We start from the raw sequence: 27,618 nt of genomic DNA on the forward strand, positions 1-27,618 counted from the left end.
GGCGGAAGTGACGTTAACGGAAGTCAGATGCCGGCTCCTGATATTGACTGAGGCGGAAGGTGAGAGCGGAGAAGGAGGGAAGAGGTAAAGTTTTCTGTATCCGGAATTTAATTTTTTTTTTGGGGGGGGGGATATGGGTCAAAGGTCAGAGGAGGGGGAGGGGTGACCGTGGAGTTTCCTGGAGTCACGGGGGAAATGAATATTCATGACTTAATGTTGACCAGATTATATGTTTTATTTTTAATTTTTATTTCATTTTATTTGCATTTATGAACTTATATGTTTTATTTTTAATTTTTATTTCATTTTATTTGCATTTATGAACTTATATGTTTTATTTTTAATTTTTATTTCATTTTATTTGGTTTTATGAACTTATATGTTTTATTTTTTTCATTTTCTTTGGTTTTATGAACTTATATGTTTTTTATTTATTTATTTTATTTGGTTTTACGAACTTATATGTACCCCTCCCCACCTTCTCACTATATAGAAGGGTCTGGTAACTTCTGTTTCAGTGTATCTGAAGAAGTGTGCATGCACACGAAAGCTCATACCAAGAACTAACTTAGTTGGTCTTTAAGGTGCTACTGGAAGGAATTTTTTTACTTTGTTTTTATATGTTTTATTTTTTATTTTCCTTGGTTTTACAAACCTTTTTTTTTTTAATTTTCTTTGGTTTCATGAACTTATATGTTTTATTTTTAATTTGTATTTTGTTTTCGTTGGTTTTATGAACTTATATGTTTTATTCTTTATTTTATTTTAATTTGTTTTATGAATGCTTTATTGGTTGCAAACTGTATAACAGAAATAATCAGTAAATACTAAAGACAAAATAAAGATAAGTATCCTTAAGCGATACTTGCTTTGCACATCATTTTGTAAATAAGTTTAACACGACCTCCGATCTTCCCATTATGTTCCCGAATTGAATTCCTTAACCGCGCACTTATCTCTCTTTTTCCCTCCGTGTTATTTAACTTGCTTTAAATCTTGTAAGATTATCCTATTTACACACAGAACTTCAGTCAAAACCTGCCAACGGATTGATATTCTTTTCCATAAACTCTGTATATGTCCCACTCTCTGATAGATAACCTTTTCATCTGTAACCTTGCTGATAGACTTGCCAGTTCGGCATACTTTCTTAATTTATTTTGCCAGTCTGATTTGGATGGGGTATCGTCTCCCTTCCAACCTTTTGCGATTAGAATTCTGGCAGCAACTGTACCATACATAAAGACACTCCTGAACTTTTTTGAAATTGTATGTTATATATGTTTTATGGTGATATATAGATTTAATTAAGGGATGCGGGTGGCGCTGTGGGTTAAACCACTGAGCCTCTTGGGCTTGCCAATCAGAAGGTTCGAATCCCCGCAACAGGGTGAGCTCCCGTTGCTCGGTCCCAGCTCCTGCCAACCTAGCAGTTCAAATGCACACAAAAAAGTGCAAGTAGATACAGTGGTGCCCCGCAAGACGAACGCCACGGAAGACGAAAAACTCGCTAGACGAAGGAGTTTTTCGTTTTCTTAGCCGCTTCGCAAGACGCATCTCCCTATGGGCTTGCTTCGCAAAACGAAGCTTGCCCCGCAAGCTCCGGGGAGAGCGGGGAAGCGCAGCGCGCCTTCCCCTCTCTCCCCGGACCCCTTTTGAACCAAGGGGCGGCAACAGGGAGAAGCGATTCTCCCCGCTGCCCCTTCCCTTGCTTTAAAACAGGTCCGGGGACAGAGGGGAAGGCTCGCGCCTTCCCCTCTGTCCCTGGAGATTGTGGGGCAGGCAACGGGGAGAAGCAATCTTCTCCCCGCCGCCCCTTGCTTTAAAGAGGTCCGGGGACAGAGGGGAAGGCGCGCGGCGCTTCCCCTCTGTCCCCGACGGTCTCCATAGGAACGCATTGATTGATTTTCAATGCATTCCTATGGGAAACCGTGCTTCGCAAGACGGAAAACTCGCAAGAAGAAAAAACTTGCAGAACGAATTAATTTCGTCTTGCGAGGCACCACTGTAAATAGGTACCGCTCTGGTGGGAAGGTAAACGGTGTTTCCGTGCGCTGCTCTGGTTCGCCAGAAGTGGCTTAGTCCTGCTGGCCACATGACCCGGAAGCTGTACTCCGGCTCCCTCGGCCAATAAAGCGAGATGAGCACTGCAACCCCAGAGTCATCTGCAACTGGACCTAATGGTCAGCGGTCCCTTTACCTTTACCTATGGATTTAATTAAGGGACGCGGGTGGCGCTGTGGTCTAAACCACTAAGCCACCTGGGCTTGCCGATTGGAAGGTTGGTTCAAATCCCCGATACGGGGTGAGCTCCCATTGCTCGGTCCCTGCTCCTGGCAACCTAGCAGTTCGAAAACATGTCCAAGTGCAAGTAGATAAATAGGTACCGCTCCGGCGGGAAGTTAAACGGCATTTGCGTGCGCTGCTCTGGTTTCGCCAGAAGCAGCTTAGTCATGCTGGCCACATGACCCGGAAAAACTTTCTGCGGACAAACATCAGCTCCCTCGGCCTGTAAAGCGAGATGAGTGGTGCAACCACAGAGTCGTCTGCGACTGGACCTAATGGTCAGGGGTACCTTTACCTTTACCTTTTTATAGATTTAATTGAAGCACCAAATGCCACCTGCTGTGATGACCTTTGTGACTTATTTGTATTAAGGTTCCTAAGCTGACCTTATTAAAAGCAGCGCCATGTGGGCTGGGATCTTAAGTCCTTTCAAAGGTCCTCCAGGAGGGGCTCCGTGGTGGCAGGGCAGCCAGAAAGGCCCCTGGCTTAGTCCCTGGCAGATTCTCCAGGGAGGGCTGGGAGAGGCCCTGCCACTCTCAAACACCGGGAGGAGGAGCTGCCAGATAGTGTAGGCAGCGCTGACCCAGATGCATAAATGGTCCGACTCAGGATGAGGCAAGCTTCCTGGCAGTTAGTAAAAATTGCCGGGTGGGGACCTCTGTTAGTGGGGAATGCAATTATGAGCAAGTTTTTGCTCCATGCTTGCAATGCTTTGCCACCCAACGAAGCTGAATAAGTTTCGGGATGGGCAGAAGGGAGGCCTTCTCTGCACGGTGCGTAGTTAAAGCTGGACTCTGCTCCCACTGCAGATGGTGACGGCCAGGACAGGACAAAATCTTACCGTATTTTTCGCACCATAGGACGCACCGGACAATAGGACGCCCCTTGTTTTAGAGGGGGGAGAACAAGAAAAAAAAATTCTCCCCCTCTCTGCCCAGCGCCCCTTCAGCGAAAGAGAGGGGGAGAATTCCCCCCCTCTTGTTTTTCTGCTCTAAAACAAGGTGCTGTTCAGGCGGCTACCTTGGAAGCCTGGAGAGCCGACCCCTCTCACTCTCCAGGCTTCAGGTTCCTTTCGACCTGCTCTTTGGGGCTGGCGGGGGAAGCCCACCACCAGCCCCAAAGTGCAGGTCAGGGAGCAGCGGAAAGGCGCAGCGCAGAGGCTGCTGCCATAGTTGCGCGTCACCTCTCCAGCTGGGAGAGGGTCGTGGGGCTATGGCGTCTTCGCTCCATAGGACGCACACACATTTCCCCTTCATTTTTGAAGGGGAAAAAGTGCGTCCTATAGAGCGAAAAATACGGTAATTTCAATTTGATTTAGCCTGATCCTCTACCCCCTTTCCCCTTTCCTCTTCTATGACGAAACCCTTTCTGGGACCCCACATTTAAATTCTTCCCTGGTCTCCTCGCTGGCCCTAGTAGGACCAACTTGGCCAGTTAGGCCTGGTGATCATTTGATGTCTACTGACTGGGTTTTGTTTTCTTTTGTTTTTCCCAAAACGACCCCTGAATTTCATTGATATTGATGCTGCATTTTATGTTGTATTTTATGCTGTTCTTAAGTCCCATTTCGATCATTGTTTTATATTTGCTGTTAGCCGCCCTGAGCCCAGTTTTTAAACCGGGAAGGGTGGGGTATAAATATGATTATTATTAAGAGGGTGAGGCTGCCAAGTCCTCCGCTGTCCCTCCTTAGTCAGAAGCCAGCATCCCTCCGAAGCCCAGATGCCAGGAGAACCTGCGAGGTTTGCATTTCTCTTGCCAAACTGTGACTGGGCCAATCTCCCTTGGCAGGTGTCGTCCCTTCCAGCCGCATCTTGATCAGCAAGAAGAGTGACTAGCGCTTATCCCTGAGACGCGTACGAGTCGGACATGCTGAGGAGCTTTGCCCGGCTGGCTAAGGGGCTCGCTCGCTGGGGGGGCCCCAGATGTGGTCCCCCAGGAGCAGGAGCAGCGTCTCAAGGAGTCTTGCCTTCTTCCCAGATGCCGTTGTGGAAAGCCGCAGTGAGTATAGGATCATAGAGCTGTAGATTTGGAAGGGATCCCAAGGGTGATCCAGTCCAACCCTCTGCAGTCACAGCGTACATGAGGTGGATGTTATTTGTGGCTCTGGGACACTGACATTTCAAGCCATCATCTAAATGAGATCCACCAAATGAGGTCAAATTTGGGATTATTTCAATGACGGCTTCAAGCTTGACCTTTTGCCTGTGCTTTTGGGCACAGAGACTGCTGCCCAGTTGTCTGATTTGCTGTGTTTTTATTGGTTTCCTTTTAAATCTGATTTTTATGATTTTATTGATACTACTCCCCTACCCTGCAATGTCACCTAACATCCTTCTCTGGTTCTGAGGAGGAGCACTTTTTATCTGTCACAAACATACCACCCTTTATGCTCTTGTCACACAGCCTGACTGTGCTAATAGCACTGTGCTGGTAGCAGGATAGGTGCTCGGACTCGCTAAGTGCAGATTTCAACAGCTCGGGGCTGTGTACACAACCTACTCTTAAAGCTCGCATCTGCCCTTGACATAATATTGGGGACTGTAATTTGCCCATCACAGAATTACCATTTCCTGCCCCATCAACAAACTGCAGCTTCCTGCATTCTTTGGGGGAAGTCAGGTGCATTGAATGTATGTTGTGTACATTCAGATACGGTATCAGTTTTGAGCACCAGCGAGACCAGTTTCACAGAAAACAGAAGTTAATTAGGGGAGCTGAAGTTTTGCCAGTTCTTTCGTAGCTTTCATGTTCCCTGACTTTCGGCAGTGTTAGATGGGGCTGGCAGGAATGCAGCAACATCTGTAGAGCCAAAGATTCCCCACCCCTGTTGTAAATAAAGAGATTACGCTCTCGTGCAAGATGGGTGCTGTATCGAGTGTGAAGCCCATGTCACGTTATTGCGCATGGATGTGACTATAAGAGTAATGTAAAGGTAAAGGGACCCCTGACCATTAGGTCCAGTCGTGGCTGACTCTGGGGTTGTGGCGCTCATCTCGCTTTATTGGCCAAGGGAGCCAGCGTACAGCTTCCGGGTCATGTGGCCAGAGCAGCGCACGGAAACGCCATTTACCTTCCCGCAGGAGTGATACCTATTTATCTACTTGCACTTCATACTTTCAAACTGCTAGGTTGGCAGGAGCAGGGACCGAGCAGAGCAACGGGAGCTCACCCCATCGCAGGGATTCAAACCGCCGACCTTCTGATCGGCAAGTCCTAGGCTCTTTGGTTTAACCCACAGCTAAAAACATTATTGTTTAGACCAGGGCTTCCCAAACTTGGGTCTCCAGCTGTTTTGGGGCTACTATTCCCATCATCCCTGGCCGCTGGTCCTGCTAGCTAGGGATGAAGGGAGCTGTAGTCCAACAATAGCTGGAGACCCAAGTTTGAGAAACCCTGGTTTAGACAAGTCTATTCAAATGCTTATAACGTTGAGGCAATTTAAATCTGTTTTAGTATTTTAATTTTTGCATCTTTTAGAGTATGGCTGTTATTTTTTTCTTGATTTTCTTGTTTTATCTTTGAGGTATTTTTTTACAATCAAGTGGAGTATAATTTTTATAAAATAAATAATTACCACTGAAACTGGCTCGGAGCCAGCTGAGGCAGAGTGTCATCTTAGCTGTCTGCCCATTACGTCAGAAAGCAGAAAGCAGCCTCCAGCTTTTGGTAGTGATTCACACCCACACACCCAGGTCTATCCCACCCATCCAGCAATCATGTAACACCTGGGTAGACAAACTAAGGTCTGGAGGCCGGATCCGGCCCAATCGCCTTCTAAATCCCGCCTACAGACGGTCCATGAGTAGAATGTGTCCTTTTATTTAAAATGCACCTCTGGGTTATTTGTGGGGCATAAGAATTTGTTCATTCCCCCCCAAAAAAAAAAATATAGTCCGGCCCCCCACAAGGTCTGAGGGACAGTGGACCGGCCCCCTGCTGAAAAAGTTTGCTGACCCCTGATGGAACATCATGATTTTACTGTGTACTATTAAATTCTAATTATGTTACTTTATTTGATTTAAGTTACTCCAATTTAAAGTTATGTTTTAGGTTTGTGTTCTTCGTTGTATACTTTGTTGCTGTAAACCGCCTTGTGAATAGTGATATAGAAAGGTGGTATACAAATTAAAAATGAAATTAAATCAGCTGTCAAATCATTTCCATCTGCCCCCCTACTTTCCATGACTTTCCTAGGGTTAGACTCATGAGGTGTATGTACGTTTATATATATATATTCATATGTGTGTGTGTGTGTGTGTGTATGAATTCAAAGGAGGACTTGAACAGGATTTCATGGGAAAAACTTTGATAAATGTTTTGGTGTTGTTGTTGCTTTCTCATGCTTAGGTGACCCCCCCCCCTTTTGGCCTCTGCCCACGCCCCCACCCCCCCAGAACCTGGGCCCTGGAAGATTCAAAGAGTTTGAATCCATCCCTCAAGCTGAAAGTGGTTCCCTACCCCTAGATTGAATGCATTCAGCAGCTGGTGATAGTGTCAGGGGCAAAAACTGGAGCTGGGTCTATACCTAGGAGCTTTGAAGGGTGGGAGAGCAGAGCAGGATGGGAAGAAAGCTGTGTGAGTCACTGGTGGAAAATGCAGTAAGTCACAGGTGATGTGTTTGCTGTGCTATAACCTGGATCCTTATACCCTCTTTTCTACGCACCTTTAGTTCCCTGGCTTACGTACATTCCCCTTCTTTACAGGCACTATTCCACGAGTCTGAGAATGCAAAGGACTATGCCATCCCCAATGCCAGCTGGACTCCAGAGATGGTGAATCAGTTCAACAGATTCATGGCGATGGCGAAAGACGGAACGTGGAAAAGGCTGCCTTCTTATAGGAATGTTGCAGATCACGTTCCAGGCAAGGACCTCTTTTTCATTCCTTTCTCTCTCTCCTTGCTAAAACCTTTGCCACCAGCCTCTGTTTCATCCAGAATATCAGGGATGGCAAACTGGTAGTCCTCTGCATGTTCTTTGATTCCAACTCCAATTGTTCTCATTCTGTTCTGCCCAATGTCAAATTTGGGTTGTATCTCCTTTCCCTTGGAATCACCCTCCTCTTAAATACTACTATACAGGCGCCCACCGAAGACCTTCCGTTTCCAAGATGCCATTTAAGTAGAGATTTACCCCAGTCTGTATCTCTGCTGAAATTGATTTTTAAATAGTTGTACAGATGTTTTTATTTGTTTTATTCATTGCATTTGTTCCCTTCTGTGGACTCCCAATTGTTCTTGTTCTGTTCTGCAGAATGTCGGAATTGGGCTTCTAGTGTTGTGGCTGAAAGGGGGTTGTTGTTGTTGTGTATTTGTGTTTTCATTTTGTATTTTGTTGTATACCTCCCTGTGATTTTGGGGCGAAGGTTGGCATATCCATTTAATAACTAATAATATTTAGTGGGCGCCATAAAAATCGTTCATAAGGCGCCTGTCTGAGCAGGCCGTGGCAGGAGCACCTAAAAGGAAGACACCTAAAAGCTAATTGATGAAACCCTGCCCTCGTCCCTGCCTCTTCCTCTTTCCCAGGCACCGAGAGTTACTCGGTGTTGTTACTGCATGCAGGTGAGTCCATAATAAGACCGTGCTCATTCACGACTTGATGCTGCTCCCACAGTAAGGATGAGGCAAGGGAACGAGCTAAAGGACAGAGCCAGCCGCCTCTTCCTCAGGAACCTCGACGAGGAAGGCATGGGCTTTGAATACGCGATGTTTCTCAACCCGTCGGAGAAAAGGATGGTGTCCATGTTCCAGCTTGGTCCCTACCTCGAAGGGCCTCCAGGGTAAGGACTGAACCAGAACCGTGAACCGTTTTCTAAACCATGGGCCCTTGGAGGTGTTTGAGTGAGTTTGGTGGGCACCATCCAACTGACCTTTTTTCTGTGCCCTTCCCTGGATCAGCGCTCCCAACAGAGAAATTGCACATGTATACGCCTCACTTTTCCAAGGGATGTGGATAAAAGCAGGATCCAGTGGAATTACCGTATATTTCGCTCTATAAGACACACCCGACCATAGGACGCACCTTGTTTTATAGAGGGAGAACAAGAAAAAAACCTCTCCCCCTCTCTGCTCAGCGCCCCTTCAGCGAAGCGGCAGGAGAAACGGAGCCCCTTCCATTTCTCCTCCCGCCTCGCTGAAGGGGCGCTGCGCAGCTCTCCCTCTCTGCTGAAGCCAGGAGAGTCTTGCTCTCCCGGCTTCAGCGAAAGTAACCCGAAGCCTTCGGAACACAGCGTGAGGTCCTGCTGCGCCCCAAAGGCTTCAGGGATAGCCACCTGAAGCCTTTGGAACGAAGTGGGACCTCGGCTCCAAAGGCTTCGGGTTCCTTTCGCTGAAGCCAGGAGTCCTGGCTTCAGTGAAAGGAACCCCAAGCCTTTGGAGTGCAGTGCGAGGTCCAGCTGCACTCCAAAGGCTTCAGGCGGCTATCCCTGAAGCCTGGAGAGCGAGAGGGGTCGGTGCGCACTGACCCCTATCACTCTCCAGACTTCAGTGAAAGCAACGCGAAGCCTCCGGAGCCTCTGCGCTTCGGAGGCTTCGCGTTGCTTTTGCTGAAGCCAAGGAGCCTGCATTCGCTCCACAGGACGCACACACATTTCCCCTTAATTTTTGGAGGGGGAAAAGTGTGTCCTATAGAGCGAAAAATACGGTAATTTGAGCCTGCAGATGTTCAGGGGCGTGGCGGCCCGGGAGAGGGCCTTCCTAAGTTGTGGAAATTCCTCTCCACGTAGATGCACCTGGAACCCTTGTTACACACTGCGTTTGGAAATTTCTGAAGACCCACCTCTCAAACCTGGCCTTTGACACCTGAGAGGTGTGTTTTCAGGGACCACCACCCTATTCCTTTTTTATTTTTTTATTTCCAAAACCAAAAAAAAGAAAAAGAAAAATTACAAACATCAAATTCAGCATCTATATTCATTTCCTAACATAAACCTGTTACATGGTTAGCTAAATCAAATATACCTAATTACTCTAAACTTCTATTTGCTGTATACAAATACATCACAATTGTTGTTGTTGTTGTTTAGTCGTTTAGTTGTGTCCGCCTCTTTGTAACCCCCTGGACCAGAGCACGCCAGGCCCTCCTGTCTTCCACTGCCTCCCGCAGTTTGGTCAAACTCATGCTGGTAGCTTCGAGAACACTGTCCCACCATCTCGTCCTCTGTTGTCCCCTTCTCCTTGTGCCCTCCATCTTTCCCAACATCAGGGTCTTTTCCAGGGAGTCTTCTCTTCTCATGAGGTGGCCAAAGTCTTGGAGCCTCAGCTTCAGGATCTGTCCTTCCAGTGAGCACTCAGGGCTGATTTCCTTCAGAATGGAGAGGTTTGATCTTCTTGCAGTCCATGGGACTCTCAAGAGTCTCCTCCAGCACCAGAATTCAAAAGCATCCATTCCTCGCCGATCAGCCTTCTTGATGGTCCAGCTCTCACTTCCATACATCACCACTGGACATCACAATTAGAAATTATATATTAAAACTTTTATTTATATTTCTCACCACCCTATTCCTGTGGCTGTGATTTGTTTTAAATGTTCTGAATCTTGAATCTTGCATTGTTATAACTACGTTCTGGGACCTGTTGCTTACGGGTGGGTTATAAATTCAGTAATAATTATTCCAACAATAATGGCAATATCACTTCTCCTGTAACAGTGGGCAAATGTAGTGCCTCTTTAAACAGGCAGTCCAGGAGTACCTGGTATCCACTCCTGCTCTGGGACCTCGTGTCTCCCTGAATCCACGCTCTCCTGCTTCCAGAGCCATGCGTGGAAGTCATCTTTGCACAACGTCTTCTTTGTTTCCACAAAGTTTGTGTGGTTTTTATTTTTAAATTAACTTTTCATTTTTACAGGTTTGTACACGGCGGCTGCATTGCCACCGTCCTGGACAGCGTCCTTGGCACATGTGCCATCTTCGTCGCTGGCAGGGTGTTGACCGCAAACCTCACCATAAACTACAAGAGGTGAGCAAACCTGCCTTTGTAGAACTAAGAATTTAGGAAATTGGCACATGATCAGCATAGGTCACGGGTTTGATTTTAAGCACCCTACAAATCTTTCAACACATTTGGCAAAGCAAGAGTCCATTCAGTAATAAGAATTCTGGACATTTGAATAGAACATATACTCTCCTAGGTTCTTATTTAAATTTTTCCAAGGGTCTGTCTGGTTTCAAGTTGATTAAGCTACAAAACATACTATATATATATATATATATATATATATATATATATATATATATTTATTAATATCCTTCCCTTCCTGGTTCAGAAAACCGGGCTCAGGGCGGCTAACAACAAAGTTAAAACACTTAATTGATGCAGTGGCGTAGCGTGGGGGGTGCAGGGGGGGCCGGCCGCACCGGGCGCAACATCTGGGGGTTAGGGTTAGGGGGCGCAAATCCACGGGTTAGGGGGCGCAAATCGATGTGTTAGGGGGCGCAAATTACTTGCCTTGCCCCGGGTGCTGACAACCCACGCTACGCCACTGAATTGATGCAACAAAAGACAGCATAAAATACAGTATAAAACATAAATAACAATAAATTCAGAATTAAAAAATCAATGTAGGGGGGAAATCTATCCAATAAACATAAGATGATCCCCAGGGCTAGCTGGCTAAATTAGTCCTATTTTGGCCAGCGAAGAAACCAGGGGAGAATTAGCTGTGGGATCCCAGAGCAGGTAATCTTCATAAAAAGGGGAGAGGGAGGGAAGGAAGGGGAATAAAAGGCTAAATTCAAATTGAAAGCCAGGCAGAACAACTCTGTCTTACAGGCCCTGTGGAAGGAGGTTAAATCCTGCAGGGCCCTGGTCTCGTGGGACAGAGCATTCCACCAGGTCGGAGCCATCACTGAAAAGGCCCTGGCCCTGGTGGAGGATAATCTGACTTCCTTAGGGCCCAGGACCTAAGGAAATCAGATTATTCATGGACCTTAAGGTCCTCTGCGGGGCAGACCAGGAGAGACGGTCCTGTAAAGACAAGGGACCTAAGCCACAAACTAGCAACAGTACAGAAGTCAGCCTATGCTACTCTAAAGTTTTTCTATTCTAAAGGTGGCAGGCTGGTAATTCCAGCCCTAAAACCCTAACTAGGAGAAGTAGTAGCTCAAATGTAGTATAGTATTGAGATCTGGGGGATAAATCACAACAACCGAGAGGTCCAGAGAGTGGCAACACAAGAACAGGGCCTTCTCTGCAGTGGCTCCCCTTCTGTGGGATGCTCTCTCCAGGGAGGTTCACCTGGTGCCTTCATTATACACCTTTCGGCACCAGGCAAAACGTTCCTTTTTAACCAGGCCTTTGGTTGATTTGACTGACACCCTATGCCCTTTTAAAATGTGGCGGTTTTTTGGGAGAGGGGTTATTGGGTTGTTGCTTTTATTTTGATTATGTATTTTGTGGTTTTATATTTTGATTTTGTTCTGTGAACTGCCCTGAGGCCTCTGGGTATATGGTGGTATACATATTCAATACATAATAAATAATAATGACCTGGAAGTTTGCCAGAATAAGTTCCTAAGGTGTCTGTTGGCAGTACCTCCAGGTACCCCAGCTGATTTCCTTAGGACAGAGACAGGTGTGGTGTCTGTAAAAGCTAAGGTGGAGATGGCTGCTCTTTCGTACTATAAAAGCGTCCTGGATATGCCAGGGGACTGTTTGCCTACTCTGCCTGGAGAAACAGTGGAAGAAGGGTGATTGGGCCAGGCTAGTACAGTGGTGCCCCACAAGACGAATGCCTCGCAAGACGGAAAACTCGCTAGACGAAAGAGTTTTCCGTTTTGGAGGTGCTTCGCAAAACGAATTTCCTATGGGCTTGCTTCGCAAGACGAAAATGTCTTGCGAGTTCCTGCGGGTTTTTTTTCCTCCCCCCCCCTTTTTCTAAGCCGCTTATCCGCTAAGCCGATAAACCGATAAGCCGCTAAACCGCTAATAGCGCTAATCCGCTAAGCCGCTAATGGGCTTGCTTCGCAAGACGAAAAAACTGCTAGACGAAGAGACTCGTCTTGCGAGGCCCCACTGTACAAGACTTCCTAGCCTCAAAAACCTGACAACAGACGTTTTTGTATTCCCTGGAGTTAAAAGACTGCTCAGGGATTGGATCTATAAGCAGGATAACGGGCAAGACTTATCTTTAACCTATATCTCAAAATTATCCCGTTGGTACCATTTGCCGAAGTCTAACCACACCAGAGCCCAATATTTGCAGACACTTATCTTTGCCTCCCTGATAACTGCATTTAAAGCTCTCCGCTTTCAAACAATGCCCACATCAGTCTTAGATGGAAGATATAGGAAAGTTCCAAGGCATTTAAGATTCTGTATTTGTGGCGTAGATGAAGTAGAAGACCTTCCCCATTACATATTCCATTGCCAGCTCCATCAAAACACCAGAGATTTTTTTGAACAGATGTTGGCACCGCTACAGGGACAGAACCCTGGAGTGAAAATATGTTGGCTATTATCTGACTGCAACTCACTTGTCACATATAAAACAGACTTATTTGCAAAAGCCGCTAAAACTGTTTGTGCTAGACGCCTAAAAGACAATGCTGTAGACTGTGCAGAGGACTCATTAATTGGATTTCTTGTAAATGGTTGTTTATTTCTGGATCTTCCTTAATAGGTTTTATTGCAGTTTCTCGTTTTGTAACTGGATCTGTAATGGCATTTAGTCAAACACAATAAATGATTGATTAAAGGTTGAGGGGTTTTTTAAATCCCAGTCTGTTTTGGCTGTGGATTTGAATTTTAATAGATATATAATGGTTTTATATGTGTTTTTATTGATTTTTATTTATGCAGAGGTATAAATGTGATTTACGAGAAGCAGCAGCTAGTCTAATAATTAATAGTGTCAGGACAGAACGCTTTCCAGTGGAGAAGGGCACCAGACAAGGGTGTCCTCTCTCACCTTTACTTTTTATATTGACATTAGAAAGATTGTTGTCGGAAATAAGGAAAGACAAAGAGATCATAGGAATAACATTGGGAAAAGAGGTTTTTAAGATCAGGGCCTTTGCGGATGATATTTTGTTAGCAACAGAAGAACCAGAAACAAATATCGCTAAAGCAATGAAGATAATATATGATTTTGGCAAGGTGTCTGGCTTTAAAATGAATATGGAAAAGACAAAACTTACGGTAAAAAATATGCAAGAACAAGAGCAAAAAGAACTTCAGGAAAAGGTTGGCTTACAGATTGTTAAGAAAGCAAAATATTTGGGTATAGATCTAACTATGAAGAATATTAATCTGTATAAAAATATTTATTGCTGTTTTATTGTTGTTAACCATTTTGGGATAAAATAACATCTCCCCCCCCCCCCCCCGTTAGTCCTATCCCGCTGGGCTCCGTAGTCTTGGTGGAGAGCAAGCTGGACCGGATAGAGGGCCGGAAGGTGTTTGTGACTGGGCATGTGCAGAGTGTCGATGGGGAGACGGTTCACACAGAGGCCACAGGTAATGGCTTGGTTCTTGCTATCGTTTGCTGCTGTCGTTGGTGCTACGTCAAAGCTTTCACACAGCATTTTATTTTATTTTATTTATTATTGATGTTGCAATACATATATGAAATCTTTACATAATAATACATATACAGTATATACGTAAATTCACGTTTTCACATTTCATTATGTCCCAACATTTATCCATTTCTTATTTCTTGCCCTGTGTCTTCCTTCCACCTGTGCATGATTTCCTTGTTATTATTTTGTAACTTCATTATTGAGGTTGTATTCTTGTATCTTAATAATTAAACATTCAATCTTATATATCTGCTTAGCTTAGCTTAACTTAACTTGGTGAAGTCTATACACATCAATAAATTCTTGTTGGAGCATCTTTCGGTCATGTATTCTTCCACACATTTCCATTCCTGTTTGAGATTTGGATTAGATTGCATTCTACCGTATTTTTCGCCCTATAGGACGCACTTTTTCCCCTCCAAAAATGAAGGGGAAATGTGTGTGCGTCCTATGGGGCGAATGCAGGCTTTCCCGGGCTTCCTGCAGCACTACGCCACCCTCCGGATCCCGGCGCGAAGCCGCGCGGGGCTCCGGAGGGTGGCGCAGAGCTGCCTGCGCTCCCGGGCTTCCTGCAGCTCTGCGCCACCCTCCGGAGCCCGGTGCAAAGCCGCGCGGGGCTCCAGAGGGTGGCACAGAGCTGCCTGCATTTCGAAGCCTGGTGCGCGCTGAAGAGCGCGCCCGGGCTTCGCGCACCTCTCCGCAAGCCTGGGGAGACCGGCGCGGCTCCCTAGGCTTGCGGATAGCAGGCTGTTCTGGGGGCTGGGGTCGGGGGAAGCTTGGGCCTGCCCCGTGCCTGGGGGGGGGAAACCTGGGGGGGGGGAATAATTTTTTTTCTTTATTTCCCCCCCAAAAAAATTAGGTGCGTCCTATGGGGCGGTGCGTCCTATGGGGCGAAAAATACGGTAATTGTTGCCGTCATTTTTGCTAATTCAGTCATTTAAAAAAAAAATTATGTTGCCAATCTTTCAATGTTGGTACTCACACAGCATTTTATTTTCCCCCTCCTGTTTCTGTTTTAGCTCTCTTCATCCAGTTCCAGTTAAAGGACTCCATCCAGCAGCAAGCCTCTTCCAAATAGCCCACCAGAGGAAGTCCAGTCTTTTCCCCTGAAAGCTGGGCGTCTTGAACAGGTCCAGTCCAATGCCTAGCCTTAAGCACTTGAGCCTGGGGAAACCGACCTCTGCAAAAGCGTTTGGGCTCCCTCCTAAACCACCTCTGCGCACTTTGGCAAGCATGCATTTCCTCTTCCCACGTTTGACTGCAAAGTGCGTCCTGTCTTCTTGGCCAGTATCTCCTCAACGTATCCCTAGGGCTGTTCCTGTTAAACAGAGCTCTCAGAGCTGAACCGTGGCAGCTCTTTCATATACCGTTCTCCGCGATGCAGTATTGAACTTTGAAGCAGTGTTTTCCGGCCTTTGCCAAGCTAAGCTCGCCTGCTATCAACAAGGGGTTTCCACTTCCTCTCTTGTTCACCTGTCTGCCTCCGATTGCCAACAACCCTCCACAGCTTGTCCAGAAAACACAGCACCTCTTTCAGGAATGAACCTTGCCTCTCTACCTTTTGGGGAAATCATCATCCTCAAACCTTTTATTGGCATCACATGCAACATCCAAACAAATCAGTACGGAATTACCACTTCCCCAGTGGCACAAAACAGTTGCTGAAAGAAAGGAGGCAGAGCAGTCTATCGTCACATCTCTTGGTCTCCAGGGAGATCAGACGTCTGCAGTGTATTTTGATGACAAAAAACCCAATAGAGATATTTAGCCGCTAACTTGGTGAGCTCCTGATCATTCCCCAGTAATAGAAAATGTATGACCTCCGACTCTGGTTTCCATTGGGGGATACAGAGTTGATCTAGAAATTGCTGGCGGAGATCAGCATTTAGTTTACAATTGAGAACCATATGTGTAAGGGTTTCCACCTGGTGGTCTTCACATGGGCAAGTTCTTTCTCCTTCCACCCTGCCTGAGAACCTTCCTTTTATGGAAATGCTATGATCCTAGAAACTGGTTCCTAGGAAATCTGGATCCTTTTTACATTCAAGGCGGCTGTTTCTTCTGGAGAAAACGATTTACGCCAAAGAGTGTTGTCATTGTAACTTAAGCAGACTTGTGCCACGTCTAGGGCACATAGGGGTTTTTTTTGTATATAGGGCAAGTTTATATATATATATTATATAATATATAATAAGCAGAGTAATATATTTGCAGGGAGGGGGGGAATGTGTATGCCTAACTTAACTCATAGCACCATGGAAAGTATTTTCTGTAAAACAGCTTATCCAGCAAGCTTAGGGCAACCTCTCACTATGCCTTCCATAGCAGACCTTGCCTTTTTTCAAACACCCGCTGATCAGCTCCACTTGTACCCATGTGCTGTTCTGGTCGCTTATCAGGTGGTCTTAACTATTGGTGGGGAAACCTGGTCAGATATGTCCCAGTTTTGAACCGGAGTAAGCAGAGGTGTTCTCTGGAGTCCAGACATGTAGGGTGGTATCCTACCATTAGCCCTACCCAAGGTAGGCCCATTGAACTCAATGGATGTGGCCGTCGCAGGTCTATTAATTTCAGTGGGCCTGCTCAGAGTAAAACTTAGTTGAGTGCAATCCATGCTTACCTTTACATCAGAGGTGTTGGCGCCCTACAAGAAAAGGATCATTGCCTGCTATTCTCTCCCTCTCTCTCACACACACACACACACAGAGAGAGAGATAATCTTAGCTGGTGGAAAGCAAACGCTCTTCATACAAATCAAGGCCCAATACAAATCATTAAAATCTGCAGTGTCAACACACCCATCTTTCATAATAGCATTTTACTGGAAATTGCTGGGTCGTACATGCATTGTGTGTTTTCATGTAGTGCCGTGTTTTCCCAAAGAGGCATATTCTCTGTCCTACCCTTTTAGTTCCACGAATACTCAAACTGAACTGATGGCTTCCAGAAATCACAGCAACTGTGCACCGTGCACTTTTTATGCGTCTGGGCTGAGCGTCACGCATGCAAACCCTCGGCCGGTCTTCAGCTGGTGAACACATGTTCAGAGCTTCCCTTTGAGCCTGTTGATAGGAACAAAAAGTGCCTATAAAGATTCCATGTAAGCTGATATTTCATATCGAAGCTTCTTCTAAGTTTTTGAGGGGTGCAGCCAAGGGAGCTCTTCTATTGGCCTTCTAATAAGGCAGGTTTGGGGAGCCTGTGCCCCCCCCAGTTATTGCTCCCTAGCTATTGGCTATATTTGCTGGGGCTGATGGAAGTTGTGGTTCCGCAACACCTGTAGGACCAAAGATTCCCCACTCCTGATATAACAGGGACCTGTGCTGCTTCTCCCAATAAACCTTAAGAGCTTGTGCAGATCAAATATATTTAAGCTCCCGTCAGGGTGTTTGGTGGGGCCTGGTTCTTCCATAGCATTCTAGCAGTAGTGGAAATTCACGAGTGTTTTTTTTACCATTTAAGTATGCAATAAGGGTCAGCTTGCCGTCAGACAGGGGGCTTTTCAGGTGTCATTGCACTTCACTCCCCCTGTGCATGATGGGAGTTGGAGTCCACCGCCATCTGGAGGGCCTCATGTTGGCTGCCCCTGACTCACAAGACGTTCTTGGAAAGGAATTTGCCTCCCACGTGGTGAGAAATCCTCTTGAGGCCCTTCTCTGTCCTTGGAAGTCTCTCCCCTCCTGCCAGCAGCCAACCGCGTAGGAAAACGGTGGTGTAGCAAATGCTAGTTCTACTCAGAGTAGATCCATTGTCATCAATAGACGTGGCTAGCTTAGGGTAACCCTCGGTTGGTCTGCTCTGAAAAGAACTTAGTTGGACGCAACTGTAGGTTGGAGCAGAGAAAGAAACATTCAGAGGTTTTTAGTGAGTGACATTTGAGAGCATTTAAATGGCTACAAAACATGGAAGGTTGCTTCCTCCTTTGTGTAAGGAGGGTTGGACTAGAGAACCCATCTGCATGTATTTTTGTGTTGTTGAGCACCATCCAAAGTCTTCAAGCTGGGGCACAGCTCTCTGGTTTGTGACGGCAGCATTTGTGACAGCAGGTGTTGTCTATATACTCCACTTCTCCCACCACCAGCATTGTAGGAGCCTTGGGTTGTGTAATTTTCCCAACTTGCCATAATGAGGGTATTGGTGATCATGGGGAAGTTCATTTCCCTAGTACCTTTTGCATGGAATTCTATATGTTGTTGGACTGGGGGCAGAAACCTCACTCCTAACCAGTAGTGGCAGAGCAGCCAGGCAGAAGTTTTGAGAGCTCAAACCTGGATTATGGGGGAGAGATTAGACTTCTTTGTTCTGCTGCTGATGTCACTTGGGCTTGTCAGGGAATGAATTTGGTTCGTAGCTGAGGTTGGCAAAAACTATTCTACTTTGTTGGGAAGCTGTGCGGTCTGTCAAGCTCAATTAAAAATAAAAAGGGGGCAGATTCATCCATAACTACTTGACTATCTGTTAACTCTCCTGGCACTTTGCTGAGTGTTCTGGAAAACAGTGTTTGCCAAAATAAAAGAATAAAAAGCTTTGATTGGTTTGTGTGTGTGTGTTTTCTCAGAAGGAAAATTTCCCTTGCTTGCTCTCAGTCTGCCAAAGACATTGGGTTAACTGTGTTTCAATCAGACCAACAGTCCATCTTAACACAGTTCCCAATGTTAAGAAACCACCACCAGCTTAGTGGAAATGTGCCCAGTTTCTTTCAATATTTATTGGGATTCTTTCCCAACTCAGAGCTTCTGAATTGGCTTACACGTTGTTGGAGTGGGGGAATTATGTGGCAATGTTAGTCTTTGCATTTTCAGGAAATGCAGTTTCCAATGGAGGCAAGTTAGATCAAAGCAAAAGTCAGAGAAGAACAGGACCTTGGACAGGTCCCAAGAGAATCCAGCTGGTCCATGCTTTCTCTGCAGAGGGCCAATGAAATCCTAATACGGGCTGATGAGATCTGGGTAGGCTCTGCTTCTCTGGAGGAATTAGCCTGGTTGGGGGTTGGCGCCATCGCCGAATGGCGGACTCCCTCCGAGCTCCGGAGGGAGCCTGCTCGGCAGGGGCTGGGTTCTACCGCGCCGGCGACGCGGGGACCCTCAAAAACCATGGGCGCTGAAACCCATGGGCATGGTGACTCGGCTGGCACCGTTTGCGCCCCCCCCGACCACGCGAAGGAGCCTTTTTAAAGGCTGCGGAGCGGGTGACGGGGGGGTGGTGCTGTGAGTCCTCCGCTTCCCCTGCCGAGCGAAGCCGCATGCCATTTGGCGGAGAGCGCTGACTTCTTCCATTGAAAATCTGGACTTAAAAGAACAACCCGTGAGTAATTGGAACTTGGATTAAAAAGGGGAATAAATTTTTTCTTAAATTCGGAGCGAACGGGGGAGGTATAAAAAGGAAGTCAACCTCCCCCCTGTTGTAGAGAGCTAAAGCAAAGGACCTGACAACTAAGATCGAGCGCAACCTTTTCTTTTGATAAAGATATTAATTTCGCGATGGAAAATTATAAGCTGGGCTGGAGGAGAAGAGTGGAATGTGAATTAAAATACAACCCCCCCCCCCGGAAGCCCCGGGAGCGATCCGTGAGAGCGCCTGGAGAGGAGAAATAGAGGTTTTGACAGCTGTCAAAGGAGCTGCCAAACAGAGAACAAAAAGAGAACTTTGTTATGAGGACTTTGCTGGTTACATTTGTTATAAATTGGACATAAACTGTTTAAAATAAGGAATAATAAGTTACTTTGACTGATGGGTGAGATCGGGAATGAAACTGAGTTACTATAATCCCTCTAGAGGAGCTGTGGGTTATTACAAGTATCGCTGGCATGGAATTTGAATCGGACATTTTATCTCCTGGGAAACTGCAGAAATGGAACACTATTTTGTCTACAGAGGTCTACACACTAAAGGAGACAATAGATTTATCTATTGAAGAATGGAAGGGACTTGACGTAATGTTTTGTTCCTGAATAACAAAGCCTCTGTAGAGGAATTACAAGCTTTTTGGAATTAGAACATTTCTGCAGGAGAGCAGGGGGGAAAAAAAAGAGAGAGGAGAAGAGAGAACAACAAAGAACAACAAGAAAAACAAGAACTGGACAAAGGTGGAAGATAGACCCTTTCTAAGATTGGACATTTGAAATTAAAGATGATTAAAAGATGGCAAAGATTACTAAAAAGACGGCAAAGTGGACTGGTGAAGGATTATGGCTTAGATTATGGTTTTAGATGTGGGGGCTCCAGGAGACAGTGGATATTGATGGACATGGGGAACGCAACCGGGAAAGGGGGGAGGGAAATTTGGAATCCAAAGGGTGTTAAATTATATCTTATTCTTTTTTAATTCTTTTATGTTAATCTGTATCTCATATCAAAGAGGGGAACTCGTGGAAGGGAACAGGTCAATTTTAGGGGATGGGAAAATACTTTTTAAATTCGGTTAATGATAATAATTTTAAAATTTGGGGTAAGAATTTGCTGAACCTATTTGAAAGAATTGGAATACAAGAGGGGGTGGGGAGGGGGAAGTCCTAGAAAGATGATATTGAAAATAAGGCCTTAAATTTGGATGTTTTTCTTTTCTTTCTTTCTTTTTTTGTTATATTTGAAAATCTTTAATAAATATTATTAAAAAAAAAAAAAGAATTAGCCTGGTTGGTTTAGGGAAGGCATTATGGGATGGAGATGCCACCACCAAGAAGCTTGAGGTCCTCTGATCTAAAGCAGCCTTACCCAGTTTGGGCGGCCTTTCCAAGTTTCGGGGGCCTACAGCTCCCATTGGCTCCCCGTTGGTAGTCTTACAAAAGCAATGGAGCTATCCAAAGGACTCATCACGTGGCAATACCCTTCCCTACCCTCTCACTAAATTGAAGAGTCTGGTGACTTCTGTTTCAGTGTACAGTGGTGCCCGGCAAGACGAATGCCTCGCAAGACGGAAAACCCGCTAGACGAAAGGGTTTTCCGTTTTGGAGGTGCTTCGCAAAACGAATTTCCCTATGGGCTTGCTTCGCAAGACGAAAATGTCTTGCGAGTTCCTGCGGGGGGTTTTTCCTCCCCCCCCTTTTCTAAGCCGCTAAGCCGCTTAACAGCTGATCCGCTAAGCCGCTTAACAGCTGATCCGCTAAGCCACTAAGCCGCTTATCAGCTGATCCGCTAAGCCCCTAAGCTGCTAATAGCGCAAAGCCGCTAATGGGCTTGCTTCGCAAGACGAAAAACCGCAAGACGAAGAGACTCGCAGAACGGATTATTTTCGTCTTGCGAGGCACCACTGTATCTGAAGAAGTGTTGTTGTTGTTGTTTAGTCGTGTCTGACTCTTCGTGACCCCATGGACCAGAGCACGCCAGGCACTCCTGTCTTCCACTGCCTCCCGCAGTTTGGTCAGATTCATGTTTGAGCTTCGAGAACACTGTCCCACCATCTCGTCCTTTGTCGTCCCCTTCTCCTTGTGTCCTCCATCTTTCCCAGCACCAGGGTCTTTTCCAGGGAGTCTTCTCTTCTCATGATGTTGCCAAAGTCTTGGAGCCTCAGCTTCAGGATCTGTCCTTCCAGTGAGCACTCAGGGCTGATTTCCTTCAGAATGGAGAGGTTTGATCTTCTTGCAGTCCATGGGACTCTCAAGAGTCTCCTCTAGCGCCAGAAGTGTGCACGCACACAAAAGCTCATACCAATAACAAACTTAGTTGGTCTCTAAAGTGCTACTGGAAGGATTTTTTTTTTTTTTACAGTGGTACCTCGGGTTACATACGCTTCAGGTTACATACGCTTCAGGTTACAGACTCCACTAACCCAGAAATAGTGCTTCAGGTTAAGAACTTTGCTTCAGGATGAGAACAGAAATCATGCTCCGGCGGTGCGGCAGCAGCAGGAGGCCCCATTAGCTAATGTGGTGCTTCAGGTTAAGAACAGTTTCAGGTTAAGTACGGACCTCCGGAACGAATTAAGTACTTAACCCGAGATACCACTGTATTTTGTTCTGACTACGGCAGACCAACACGGCTACCTACCTGTAATCATGAAAGTTGTTGAGATTTTTTTAGGAAGACACCAAAAATTCCCTGGTATCAATGTCAAGCTCACTGGTCTGTAGTTACTTGGGTCTTCCTTTCCCCCCTTTTTGAAGATGGAGACAACATTTGGCCACCACCAGTCTGAGGGACCTCACCTGTTCTCCAAGAATTATCAAAGATAATAGACAAAGGCTCTGAGATTACACCTGCCAGTTCTTTTAATACTCTTGGATGCAGCTCATCAGGTGCTGGAGATTTGAATTCATTTAGATTAGCCAGGTGTTCCCTTACCACCCCTTTCCCTTTCTTGGACTGCTAATCCCTTTCCCCCATCATTTAGTCTGTTATCTCCAGGTTGGACACTTCTTTCCTTTTGGGTGAAGGCAGAGACAAAGCAGGTGTTGAGCAGTTCCGCCTTCTCTCTGTCACCCAACAGCATTTTTCTGTGTTTCCCACGCAGAGGACCTACCACTTGCTTGTTCTTCCTCCTGCTTCGAGCATAGCTGAATAAACCCTTGTTGTTACTTTTAACCTCTCTTGCAAGCCTAAGATCATTCTGAGCTTTGGCCTGCCAGACCTTCTCTCTGCAAGTGTTGGCTACTCATCTTCCTTTGTGATTTCTCCTTTCTTCCATTTCTTATACTTTGTGACTTAGGGCCCTCGTATTTACGGGACCGCCCCTCCTGGTCTGCCCCGCAGAGGACCTTAAGGTCCATGAATAACCATAGTTTAGAGGTCCCAAGCCCTAAGGAAGCCAGACTATCCTCCACCAGGACCAGGGCCTTCTCAGTGATAGCTCCGACCTGGTGGAATGCTCTGTCCCATGAGACCAGGGCCCTGCAGGATTTAACCTCCTTCCGCAGGGCCTGTAAGACAGAGCTATTCCACCTGGCTTTCAATTTGAACTTAGCCTGATCTTTTCTTACCTTTCCTTCCCTTTTTATAAAGATTACCCGCTCTGGGATCCCACAGCTAATTCTCCCCTGGTCTCCTCGCTGGCCCAAATAGGACTAATTTAGCCAGCTAGCCCTGGTGATCATCTAAGGTTTATTGGATGGATTTCCTCCCTAAATTGATTTTTGAATTCTGAATTTATTGTTGTTCCTGTTTTATACTGCATTTTATGCTGTTTTTTTGTTGCATCAATAAGTGTTTGTTGTTAGCCGCCCTGAGTCCGGTTTTCTGAACCAGGAAGGGTGGGGTATAAATAAAAAAATATTATTATTTATTATTATACATGCTCTTCTTAAATCTCAGCTCATCTGTAAGCTCCTTATGCAGCCGCACCCGTTTACCTAGATGCCTCTCACTTTTCTTCCTTGTTGGAATTGTCTGCATGTATGCCTTCAATATTTCACCTCTAAGAAACTCTCATCTTGCCATGTTGTTTAAACAATATTTCTACAATACAGTGCAATATAATAATAGTGCAATATAAATTAAGAAATGTGAAGATTTGTGATAAGTACGGAAAATTATCAGACATGTTGATGGAAGTCTAAAAGAAAAAAAAAGATACGTGATGAGTTTTTGATGTTTAATGATGTTATAAATTTGTCTTTATTGGAAAATTAATAAAAATCATATATATAAAAAAAGAAACTCTCGCCCATCTTGGACTTCCTTCTCTTTGGGTATTTCTGACCATGGGATCTCACCCAGTAGTTCTTTCAGCTTGTTGAAATCAGTCTAATTCTTGAAGTCCAGAGTACATGTCCGAATACACTCAGTTTTCCCTTACCTCTGTATCGTGAAACCCAGGAGGGCCTGATCACTTTCTCCCAAGGTTCCTGTTACTTCCACTTTGCTAATCAGTTGCTCCCTGTTGGTGCGGACCAGTTCCAAGATAGATAAACCCCTTGCTGCTGCTTCCACTTTCTGGGAAATAAAGGATGAAGAAGCAGGGGTCAAGGAGGCTTAGATAAGCCCTGCTTTCTGTGAGTAAATGGTTGGTTGTGTTTGAAAAAAGCATGAATTAAATCGCATGGTTGTTAAATCCTCACTCATGCTAAGCCTCATTTACAAAATGACTTGAATGAATTCCCACATTCCTCCTCCCTTTAATTCTTGCTTGCTTGCTTGCAAAAAGGACATGAGTAAGACTGTGCTGTAGACACCGGCGCTAGACTCTTATCTCCAAGTTTGGACTAATTACACCATAGACCCTTTGGATAATGAGATCTTAAGCGAGCTGGTCATTCAGTCTGGATCATGCTCTTTTCACAAACTGGAACATTGCAGTGCAAAATGGAACAAAAACAGCCACTCTTACCATTATTATTTTGTTGTTTCCAAAGTTAGTCATACTCAGAGCAGATCCAAGAAAATTAATGGATGTGACTAACTTAGGTCTCTCTTTTCTTCAGTAAGTAGAACTGAACCATTCGTATTATTCTTATGTGTAACAAATGTACAAAAGGTTATTTAAATGCGACTAAATGCAGTGCTTTTTTCCCTTTAAAAATGTTTAGGGGTACTCTCATTTTGACTCAAGAAAATCACCATTTTATAGTTCAAATCGGGGGAAATATACAGTAAATGGACAAAAGTACAAAGATTCACAAAATGTTTAGGGGTATGCGTACCCCTGCGTCCCCTCAGGAAAAAAGCACTGACTAAATGCACAATTATGTGAATGAAATGGTCTAAGTGGACATTGGCTTTTGGTCCTGCCTGCTGTCAACATGTGGCCCCCAGAAGGGTATGGACTAAAAAAGCTTCCCTGCTCCTGTATGATAAGATGCTTATAGAATCATAGAATTGTAGAGTTGGAAGGGACCCTGAGGGACATCTAGTCCAAACCCCTGAAATGCAGGAATCACAGCTGAAGAATCCCTGATAGATGGCCACTAAACCTCTGCTTTAAAACCTCCAGCGCAACAGAGTCCACTTCCATTAGAAGTCTGATCCAATGTCAATCAGCTCTTACCATCAGGAAGTTATTTCTAACGTTTAGTCAGAACCCCAGTTCTTGAAACTTAGAATCATAGAATCATAGAATCCTAGAGTTGGAAGAGACCACAAGGGCCATTGAGTCCAACCCCCTGCCAAGCAGGAAACACCATCAGAGCACTCCTGACATATGGTTGTCAAGCCTCTGCTTAAAGACCTCCAAAGAAGGAGACTCCACCACACTCCTTGGCAGCAAATTCCACTGTCAAACAGCTCTTACTGTCAGGAAGTTCTTCCTAATGTTTAGGTGGAATCTTCTTTCTTGTAGTTTGGAACCATTGCTCCATGTCCGCTTCTCTGGAGCAGCGGAAAACAACCTTTCTCCCTCCTCTATGTGACATCCTTTTATATATTTGAACATGGCTATCATATCACCCCTTAACCTCCTCTTCTCCAGGCTAAACATGCCCAGCTCCCTTAGCCGTTCCTCATAAGGCATCGTTTCCAGGCCTTTGACCATTTTGATTGCCCTCCTCTGGACACGTTCCAGTTTGTCAGTGTCCTTGAATCCATTTGTTCGTGTCCTGTCTCCCAGAGCAGCAGAAAACAACTCTCAGCTGACAGCCCTTCAGATATTTGAAGATGGCTATTTTATCTCCTCTCCGTCTCCTCTTTACCCTAATATTCAAAGGCAACACGATGACCAAGTATAACAATACGATGTCACTATAAACTCTTTATATAATCTATACAGAACATTGAACAATATGAAATATATGAAATATGCACTCTCTGCAAAACCAAATGAACAGAAATCTCCTAACTCTCTGAAAGTCACAAAATATGCACTCTTGATGGATTCTCTTGAAAACATAGAACCAAATAAACATTAAGTCTTATAGGTCTCTGAAAGTCTTTGTAGACTATGCAAGGCTCTGAGAGAAGCAATGGGTCAGATTCTTATCTGGTGAAAACAAGCCGTTATCGCTTTGTTTTATGACGTCCAACGCTGCCAAAGTGGTCCGCAAACAGATGTAGTGAACAGTGATTCTGGATATACCCACTTTATATACATAATTTTATGACCACTGCTCCATAGCAATTGTTGTTATACAATTCCATTCACCATATAGATGGGGTTATGAAGCATTTCTGTATCCTTCTGCTGTGCTCAAGAAGAATTCCATGAAACAGTGGTTATATCAGAGCCCTATAAGACTTATGTTTATTTGGTTCTATGTTTTCAAGAGAATCCATCAAGAGTGCATATTTTGTGACTTTCAGAGATTTAGAAGATGTGGCCAGCATGACTAAGCCGCTTCTGGCGAACCGGAGCAGTGCACAGAAACACTGTTTACCTTCCCACCGGAGCAGTACCTATTTATCTACTTGCACTTTGAAGTGCTTTTGAACTGCTAGGTGGGCAGGAGCTGGGACCGAGCAACGGGAGCTCACCCCGTCGCGGGGATTCAAATCGCCGACCTTCTGATCGGCAAGCCCTAGGCTCTGTGGTTTAACCCACATTGTCACCCATATACACAGTATTTGTTGTTGTTTAGTCGTTTAGTCGTGTCCAACTCTTCGTGACCCCCTGGACCAGAGCACACCAGGCCCTCCTGTCTTCCACTGCCTCCCGCAGTTTGGTCAAACTCATGTTAGTAGCTTCGAGAACACTGTCCCATCATCTCATCCTCTGTCATCCCCTTCTCCTTGTGCCCTCCATCTTTCCCAACATCAGGGTCTTTTCCAGGGAGTCTTCTCTTCTCATGAGGTGGCCAAAGTCTTGGAGCCTCAGCTTCAGGATCTGTCCATCCAGTGAGCACTCAGGGCTGATTTCCTTCAGAATGGAGAGGTTTGATCTTCTTGCAGTCCATGGGACTCTCAAGAGTCTCCTCCAGCACCAGAATTCAAAAGCATCCATTCTTTGGCGATCAGCCTTCTTTATGGTCCAGCTCTCACTTCCATACATCCCTACTGGGAAAACCAGAGCTTGAACTATACGGACCTTTGTCGGCAAGGTGATGTCTCTGCTTTTTACAGAGTACACACACACACAAATGTAAGTAAATGCTGTGATTCCTGCATTGCCAGGGGTTAGACTAGATGACCCTCAGAGTCCCTTCCAACTCTGATTCTAGAAGCAACTTGGAGACCCTTGGGTGACACGCAACTAACAAGTTTAATAAATGAATAAAACAAAATAGTCATTGCCTTTTCTTATCTCTGCAGATACAGCTATGCTGAGACCAGTAACTAACCAGGGAAGGTGTGGTTCTGTCAGCTGCTAGAGTTGTCATGTAGCAAATGATACTAATTCAGGATAAGAGAGGGAGGGGAAAATACTAAGGTAAAGGCCCAGGAAATGAGTTAAACAACCCATTTGGAGGAGGCGGCGGTATAACGGGGCTGAGATGAGCTGGGCTAGTGATGAATCAAACCATCATCAAAGAAGGGTGTTGCCTTCCACAGGTACAATTAAGAACCGTATAAAAAGGGAGAGTGCCAGAGTATTCTCCATCCTGATTCTCCAAATCCGGCAAGCAGTTGCCATTTCTGACTTAGGTGAGTTGGCCTCTTATGGCGTTTTATAACTCATAGGATGGGGGTAGGGGTATTCCAGGAGGTGCTTGGGGATAAGTCTAGAAGGAGCATTGTTTTTTGGGGGGGATGTTATTGAAGTTGAAGAAGGGAAAGGGAAGATGATCAGAAGGAGAGATCCCATTTTCCATGAAGAACAGAAGAAGCTGAAAGTTGGAAGGGGAAATAAATCCATATGGGGAAATATTACAGTGATTTATGAAGTTATGAATGGTATACAGTGAGAGACACTCCTGGGATCATCCATTTAAAGCTTACTGGGAGGAGGTTCGGGATGCAGGTGGCGCTGTGGGTTAAACCGAAGAGCCTAGGACTTGCCGATCAGAA

At 45.4% G+C, this 27,618-nt stretch overlaps 1 protein-coding gene and 2 long non-coding RNA genes across 3 annotated transcripts in view; 2 read left to right on the top strand and 1 right to left on the bottom strand.

Moving 5' to 3' along the window:
• LOC307205711 (acyl-coenzyme A thioesterase THEM4-like) lies at nt 1-18,339 on the top strand. Its single transcript, XM_079958458.1, has 7 exons — nt 1-84; nt 4,078-4,287; nt 6,993-7,152; nt 7,905-8,070; nt 10,139-10,249; nt 13,623-13,747; nt 14,832-18,339. The coding sequence occupies exons 2-7, from the start codon at nt 4,156-4,158 to the stop codon at nt 14,888-14,890; spliced, it is 753 nt and encodes a 250-aa protein (XP_079814584.1). The 5' UTR covers nt 1-84; nt 4,078-4,155; the 3' UTR covers nt 14,891-18,339.
• The window catches only part of LOC307205904, a 260,341-nt gene continuing 237,945 nt past the window's right edge, over nt 5,223-27,618 (bottom strand). The window contains exon 3 of the long non-coding RNA XR_013834177.1: nt 5,223-5,378. This is a non-coding gene — a long non-coding RNA (uncharacterized lncRNA). The remainder of the gene's footprint in view (nt 5,379-27,618) is intronic.
• Nucleotides 10,822-12,939, top strand: LOC307205896. Its single transcript, XR_013834169.1, has 2 exons — nt 10,822-12,004; nt 12,314-12,939. It is a non-coding gene; the product is annotated as an uncharacterized lncRNA (long non-coding RNA).

The sequence above is a fragment of the Podarcis cretensis genome (genome assembly GCF_951804945.1).
Source record: "Podarcis cretensis genome assembly, chromosome: 16".
Classification (NCBI taxonomy): Eukaryota; Metazoa; Chordata; class Lepidosauria; order Squamata; family Lacertidae; genus Podarcis; species Podarcis cretensis.

Bases quoted from the DNA above. Each gene is read 5' to 3' on its own strand.
- LOC307205711 (XM_079958458.1), top strand. From the start codon at position 4,156: ATGCTGAGGAGCTTTGCCCGGCTGGCTAAGGGGCTCGCTCGCTGGGGG. The intron at 4,288-6,992 runs GTGAGTATAGGA...CCTTCTTTACAG, and splicing joins TGCCGTTGTGGAAAGCCGCA to GCACTATTCCACGAGTCTGA. The intron at 13,748-14,831 runs GTAATGGCTTGG...TTTCTGTTTTAG, and splicing joins GGTTCACACAGAGGCCACAG to CTCTCTTCATCCAGTTCCAG.